The sequence below is a fragment of the Glandiceps talaboti genome, chromosome 13 (assembly GCF_964340395.1).
Source record: "Glandiceps talaboti chromosome 13, keGlaTala1.1, whole genome shotgun sequence".
Classification (NCBI taxonomy): domain Eukaryota; kingdom Metazoa; phylum Hemichordata; class Enteropneusta; family Spengelidae; genus Glandiceps; species Glandiceps talaboti.
Window position 1 is genome coordinate 935,001 of NC_135561.1, and position 8,527 is coordinate 943,527.

General features: G+C 37.9%; 1 protein-coding gene across 1 annotated transcript; it reads left to right on the plus strand.

The window, feature by feature from the left end:
- Positions 1–4,400: 4,400 nt before the first annotated feature.
- On the plus strand, positions 4,401–6,488 carry LOC144444158 (uncharacterized). The gene is made up of 3 exons (XM_078133570.1): positions 4,401–4,664; positions 4,800–4,987; positions 6,383–6,488. Exons 1-3 carry the CDS (start codon positions 4,501–4,503, stop codon positions 6,439–6,441), a joined length of 411 nt encoding a protein of 136 aa, XP_077989696.1. The 5' UTR covers positions 4,401–4,500; the 3' UTR covers positions 6,442–6,488.
- The last annotated feature ends 2,039 nt before the right edge of the window (positions 6,489–8,527 follow it).

Below are 8,527 nucleotides of genomic sequence, written 5' to 3' on the forward strand. Positions count from 1 at the left end.
TGGTGGTGGTGATGATGATGATGATGTTGTTGTTGTTGTTGTTGTTGTAGTAGTTGTAGTAGTAGTAGTAGTAGTAGTAGTAGTAGTAGTAGTAGTAGTAGTAGTAGTAGTAGTAGTAGTTGTTGTTGTTGTTGTTGTTGTTGTTGTTGTTGTTAGCCTGTAAGAGTCTTTCATAAGTTTGCATTGCATAAACATCAATACGTGTACAATATGACTGCAGTGACAAAAAAAATCATCCTATTACAGTTCACGTCGGTTTTACGACGAAATCGCCTGGGGGGCACTGTGGCTGTACATGGCGTCTGGAAGCGTGCATCTCCTAGCTAACTCTGATAAAGAATTCGAAATGGAAACATTTGACGGAGACAAGACTTATATGGATACTGCGTATGAAATGTTTAAGGATAAACAATACGCATTGAAGGCAGTACCTCAAGCATTGAGTTGGGACGAAAAACACGTCGGAGTTCAGGTTAGAGTTTACGTAGCCCGTATACTCGTTGGATCTGTGAATCCCTTCTTTTGTTAACTTTCAAGCTATCACTATCCACCGACCAATTTGTGTGATATATTCAAAAGTCAATATTGTGAATATAGTGTTTAACCTTGGCTATTGTTTGGATAATCGTATAAGTTTGTAATTGGAAATGAACGAACGTAGATGAATGTTCAGACTGCTGGCACTGTCAGGTAATGTTTATGTTGTAGAATCTAGAATTGATGCATCGTTATAGAAGTATTCCAGAATGAAATATTTGTTTCTGATGGCGTTATTTTTCTCGTTCCACTGTATCGTAGAGGGCAATAATCGATTTTCCTGTTCCAAGATGCATTGCGCGAGATGATGTCGCTTATGTTGTTACATTTAGTCTTGCTTTGTCTAAACTACGTTCCAAATAACTTTTTTCATCTGGAAATTATGGAAATACATCTTGACCTCTTTGATTATGAGTGATTTTATAGAAGAAAGACTAAACGCTGTCAATGACAGACAGTGATTTTACAGGGTACGGTCAGATGACAACCACCCCCTGAGTAGGGCGTGCAAACCCCAGCGCGTACACAATACGGCGCGCAATGCATCTTGGAACCGGCAACAGGTCTATACAGGGGCGCGTTCATGATTAGACAAAACCGCGACTCGCGGACGTTTCGAAGCGTTTTATTAATGAACGACAAATTTTTATTTTTGCGTGGCCAAATAAAAAGGCAGAAGATTCTACTAACGTGCGAACTACAATGTTGGCTTTTGTGTTATTTATCCGTGCTTTTGGGGAGTCACTCACTCACTCTTCCACCTTTCTTCTTCCCTCCGTCACAAACTATAAAAATCGTTCTTGACGTGTCAAACGTCTGCGAGTGTTTTGTTTACCGAGAGCCTCCCCCTGTAGTCGTTACTCATAATGATAAACAAGTTTCCAAGGGATGACATAAGAAGTACACAAAGCTGAAATGGTTGACATCAAAACATACTTTAAGCAGGGCAAAAAACAACTTACCCCAGTTTCTTAATTAGTGATGTTTTCTTGTTTTTCAGTTACTACTGCACAGGCTTAACCAAACCCACAAAGCCGAGCTTAAAGTAAATAAGTTTGTTAACAGGTGGATGGGTTACGAAACACTGGATAGTGGACTTACACTCCATCCAAACATACATTGGGGAAGCAATGGCCTCGCTGGTAAGCATATGTCTATATGGCTGGATCATATCCCGCGGTGGCAGTCCATGGATGGGTGGGTACCGATGCTTGTTAGCGAAATTTCAAATGTATCCCCTTTCCCGGAATATTTCAATGAAAAACACTCCCTTTTTAGTGAATCTGAGGGGAAATCACTGCAAAAAAGACCCCCTTATTTCCAAAATCCGGGAGGTTTTACCTTCAAGAACACCTCATCCATACACTGCACTTGCCATAATGATAGGGTGATCTGGAAAAAGTACCCCCTTTTATGATTCCACGGACCTAGATGGCCGACGAAAAACACCCCCTTTTCCGTGAAATTTCTAACAAACATGCGTACCCGCTTCGTCTGGGACTCCCACCACCGGGGTATGTTAACCACATGAGCCCCTCAACCTTAGTTTAAGCCATAAATCCTCAATATTATTATTTTTCTACTTTGAAAAGGCAAAATGACGAGGACCTATGACTTTGTGACTTTCATGTACGTCTGTTTTCTTTCTCAAGTGATGCCTATACACAATACAAAACTCTGGATAAGGAGAACCATTTCTTGGGACGTCACGTTCTACTAGGCTAGATGAAAGAAAAGGTCATTGCATAATGACTGTGTGATCAATCGATGAAACAAGACACAATGTGGAGTAGTACTAAAGACGTATGCAAAAGATTGACGATCTGTATATGTTTGTGTTTTGTGTCAAAACTATTTTAATTTCTTTGCATTGGCATAGTCATATTATTCAAATAAATGTTTTGTCGCATCTTTATATGACAACGGAAGAAAAAAATGCCTCATCCTGACACACCTTTTTGGCAAACTGACGTCATAACCTATAGCATTTAAAACTGACGATGTATAAGGTTTCTGTTTTTGACACCAGAAAACATATTTCCAGTGAGAAATCCGGTAATTTGTTTCCAGATATATATTCTCGAACATACTTTCTCTGTCAGACTTATTTTTTAGATTGGTTATTCTTTATTAGGACCCAGAGGCTCGAATTTTCCATACGCAGACAATCATGCATTTGAGATATGGCGGCCATCAAATATATCACGTGCAAGTCATGCGGTTTTTGCCTTTTCAATTGTAAACTATGATAATTTTAATATTTCATTACTTTCTGATTAATGTTAAAAATGCCATGCATTAGCTTCATAGTTGCATTGTGTTTATTGGATTCACTAGCCAGTTTCTACGAGATAGACAGTTTTGAATCTGTATGTTGAAATTCGAATTAAATACCTGAAAATATCATACAATCGTCACAAAATGACTCTGATGCAAAGAATTTGTTTTAAAAAACATTTGGCTGAATTAGTACTATTAATAAATAAAGTGTGAAATCAGAGATTCTGTATTTTTGGCTTGGCAATAAATGTGAGTCGTGGGCCATAAGGCTAGACAAAATGTATTTATCCATATTAAACAATCATTAATTATGCAAATCTTTGTTTCAATTAACCTGGAAAATTTAGACCAAATATTGTACCCTCATTCAGTTTTGCTTTAGTCAGGATGTAGCCCGAAAAATGAACAAATCACATAGCGTTTGGGCTACCTTGTCATGCAAATGTTATCTAAGGTGTGTTCTGACCGAAAATATTATGTAACACTTAATCAAACAAACAAAAAACAACAACAAACAAACAAACAAACAAACAAACAAACAAACAAACAAACAAACGGACAGACAGACAGACACAGAGAGACAGAGAGACAGAGAGACAGACAGACAGACAGACAGACAGACAGACAGACAGACAGACAGACAGACAGGCATACTGTACTGGTACATGGTAGAATGAGACAAACATAAATAGAGTTGTTTCTGACTGTGCTATTTGGAATGATTAACCTTTCCTTAGTACTTCACATTGGGGGCGTGATACTTCACGTCGTATTCAAAGAGTAAAACGATGTTATCGGAAACATACACTTATTTTTGTTTTTGCTTCCGGGGCAATGATGATATAGTAATGATGAAAGCCAGTTTACATGACTGTCTGACTCGATACACTTCATAACATATGTCATGTCACAAAGTAAAGCTATACAACATACGTCACGTTACGTCACACCACACAGTAACACTACATATACTGAACATACGTCATGTCACAAAATAACGCTACACAACATACGCCAAGTAAAACAGTAACGCACCACATAACATACGCCATGTCACGTCACACAGTAACACTACATAACATACGTCACGTCACACAGTAACACTCTACACGACATACGTCATGTCATGTCACACATTAACACTACACATACGTCATGTCACGTCACGTCACACAGTAACACTCTGCGCGACATACGCCATGTCATGTCACACATAACATACGTCTCGTCACAAAGTAACACTCTACACGACATACGTCATGTCATGTCACACATTAACACTACACATACGTCATGTCACGTCACGTCACACAGTAACACTACGCGACATACGTCATGTCACGTCACATAGTAACACTAATGAAACGTCACACTGTAACACTACATAACATACATAACCTCATGTCACACAGTAACGCTATACAACATACGTCACGTCACACTAACACTACATAACATACGTCATGTTACGTCACACTGTAACACTCTACATAACATACATAACGTCATGTCACACAATAACGCTACACAACATACGTCACTTCACACTAACACTACATAACATATGTCATGTCACATCACACTCTACACAACATACTTTACGTCACGTCACAGTCACACTCTACACAACATACGTAATGGTTCTTTTTTAATATACCAGCTAATGCTGCTTGGGTAGCGTTAATGGCAAATAGGTATGGAATTAGCGGTGATGACGATGCTATCAAGCTACGTACAGAGTGGGCAAGAAAACAGATACACGCAATCCTTGGCGCCTACGATGGAGGACACAGTTTTGTGATCGGATATGGTTACAACCCACCTTTACGTCCTCATCACCGTGGAAGGTAAAACTCATTTCCCCATACATCATTTGTAACATGTTTTATTCCTAACTGTTCACATGAATAACTGTTAATATTAGTTCGAGCACATCAAATAATAATTACTTGAAGGGTTCCTTATTATACATTGCTTAACAGTTCCTGTCCTGTTGTGGGCGGATGTGGATGGAAAGTGTTTAACGAAGCGGGACCTAATCACAATCTACTAATAGGGGCTGTAGTTGGTGGGCCAGGCGGTGACGGTGTATGGGAAGACGATAGGAAAGACTTTAAGAAGAATGAAGTGGCTGTATATTACAATTCTGGGTTCCAAGCAATGTTAGCTGGTGAGTGTTAACTGTTTACTACACAATACAGGATTTCAAACAGTACCAGCTAGTGAGTGTTAACTTACTAAAATGGAGGCTTGGAAGTCTTCATAGTAGGTGAGTGTTAGATTTATTTACTACAATGCAGGTTTCCAATCCATCACAACAGGTGAGTTTTAGATTACTACTATACAGACTTCCAAGCCATTATAACCGGCGGTGAATGTTAGATTACTGCAATGCAGGCTTCCAAGCCATTATAGCCGGCGGTGAATGTTATATTACTGCAATGCAGGCTTCCAAGCCATTATAGCCGGTGGTGAATGTTATATTACTGCAATGCAGGCTTCCAAGCCATTATAGCCGGTGGTGAATGTTATATTACTGCAATGCAGGCTTCCAAGCCATTATAGCCGGCGGTGAATGTTATATTACTGCAATGCAGGCTTCCAAGCCATTATAGCCGGCGGTGAATGTTATATTACTGCAATGCAGGCTTCCAAGCCATTATAGCCGGCTGTGAATGTTAGATTACTGTAATGCAGGCTTCCAAGCCATTATAGCCGGCGGTGAATGTTATATTACTGCAATGCAGGCTTCCAAGCCATTATAACCGGCGGTGAATGTTAGATTACTGTAATGCAGGCTTCCAAGCCATTTTAGCCGGCCGGTGAGTGCAGTCTTCCAAACTATCGTAGGTGATTGTTAGATTATTACACTGCAGTCTTTAAAGCTATGGTAGCAGGCGAGCGTTAGATTATTACAAAATTTGTAAAATACGATTCTGTGTAATAAGCAGTAACTTTAGCAATAATACCTACTGCTCGCTAGTTCTATAAATAAACTCTAATGTCAGTATTTATCTCGATTTGGGGATAAATTTTCTCAGGAAACTGGACCTTGACTGCCATGTGTGTATAGACAATGTGCTTTTCTCCTTGTAATCACGAACAAACAAACTTTAGTAAATTCTGGTAAAGGACGACAGAGTCGGTTCTATTTCTAGACACTATTAACAAGCACAGATATAACACGCAAAATGTATATAATAATTGTCTTGCTCGACGAATATCTCTGTTAGTTAGTACGATTTTTGTTCAGCCAGAAGATAAAAACTAGCCATTTTCGCAATATATTTTTTTGAACTAGACGATAAAATGTCGAAGTGTTCGTAAGAACTTTTGTCAAGTCGGACATTTCGTTCTGTGTTTTAATTGTACATGCGGATTTCTGGTGAGTGCTGCAACAGTTTCTAGACATCATGGTTAATCGTGTACATGCATTAGTAGTTTAAATAGCATACGTGTATTTCGACATGAAACAAAAATAACCACCAAAGACGCGTCGACGGCCAACGTACGGATTGTAACCTATTGAAAAACTTTTCAACTCTATTTTATATTTTTTTTACAGGGTTGATATACCTTGATATGCCTTGGAAGGCTATTGAAGACTTCATTAACGCTCAATAATTTTGACAGTAACATTAGAATTGAAAATGTTTATCACAAGAAAGTTGGAAATCAAATGCTGTGTCAAAGGTTATACCAATTTGGTTGACTTGACTTTACTGCCCTCTATAGGCCATCATTAAAATGAAGTTTATAATGTACTTTTCAGTTGTATACGTGTAGAATAAATTATCCCATCATGCATAAGTTCAACTTGCATCCTGTCATTATTTATTTCCCATGTCGTTTGAAGTGCCCGGAGTATACATGTACTATATTCTATACATAAACTATATACTTTACTATTTGTCAGAGAAGTGCCTGGAGTATACATGTATTATATTCTATACATAAACTATATACTTTACTATTTGTCAGAGAAGTGCCTGGAATATACATGTATTTTTGTTTATTAAGTAGTTATTAAGTAAAGTATATAGTTTATGTATAGAAGACCGAATGTTGAGCACAACAATGTGACTTTATTTCAGTAAATAGATCGGACATGGCAGCCATTTTACAAATTCATGACATCTCAATGGTGTTTAGGAGTAGATAACTCATACTGCTAAAAATTAATGATTTGCTAATACTTTCTCTCAGGTGTCTGGTAAAGAATGTTTACTTGTACTGTTGACAATGTCTCTTTGGCGTTTAAATGCAGTACAAAACGTTTACTCAAACTGCTGATAATGTCACTCTGTCGTTTATACAGTAACGAATGTTTACTCGTACTCTTGACAATTTTCTTCTGGCGTTCTTACACTGTTTATGTTTGTTGGTATTGTTTTATTTGTCTTTGACGTGTAGTCATGACAATAAACGTGTCATCATATCTTTAATACGTAATTTATAAGTATCTCATTTACATTTATAATTAACTTTTAAGATGATTTTAACAAAGTGTTTGTAGTTTTAGAAAACGTTATGGTAGTCCGGGTTCTGGCCAACTGTTCTCCTTCTAGTTTACTACAGTAGCCTACCTTACAACTCAAACCTTTGAGCTCACATCGTCAGCATATACTAAAGTATTCGATAGTTATAATATCATTATATTGGTCTTGACCTCTTCTATACAAGTTACACAAAATTAGCATCTCTGTCTGTCTGTCTGTCTGTCTGTCTGTCTGTCTGTCTGTCTGGCAGTAGTTTACCGATGTCGTTTAGTTTCCCTGCTTCCACATTACCCTAACAATATCATACTTGTCTATTTCAACACCTCTAACGATAATTACACTGAAGTACACATAATTATACTGATGTGCTTATCCATCAAATACATATGGATGATATTTTGCAAATGACTTGTTTCTTGCAACACAACACGCATAGATCCAGACTTGATGGAAACAACACAATCTCGAGGAAATATCTAATACTAAGTCACTGTGATGGATTCATTCTATTTGTTTGCATTTCTGTTATAATTGTTAAGGTGACAAGTCTCCCCCCCCCACCACCACCACCACCACCACCACCACCACTTTTACTATTTGATTTCAACTGAAGCCTTGAGTACTTCTTGATTTTCTAATTGTATGTACGCCATATTGGAATTATCTTGACTGAGTTTATTTATAATATAGACTTATTTAATGCAATCGTGAAAATTCATGATTTGAAAGCACTTTCAGCTTTCATGGCTTTGGTTTTTAATAGACAATGTGGCGATGATATGGGTCTCAATACTAACACAACGCATTCATCATTAGTAAGTCCCTTCACTAGCATAGCATCTAGCTCTGACATACATTTAGTCTAGCATTTCACACTCTCAGAACGATTTTCTACAACAGGGTTAGTTTGTGGTTCTCAATTGAATGTCGAAATACAAAAAGTCCACGACAATGAAGAGGAGGGTAAACTAGACTTGGGTAATTGTTAGGCCTAAAACGTCACTATGGAGATATAGTTGGTTACTAAGTAACGGTTAAAGCATCCTTTGAGAAGAGAGAAAGTGTTTTCCTGAATAAGTGAATGCGATTGGTTGGTAATTCACTGTCAGGAAAGACTTGTAGGTAGGACTGCCACAATAACTGGTGTATCGAACAGTTACATGATTACATTATATCGTATCACATCACATCACATCACATTACATCACGCC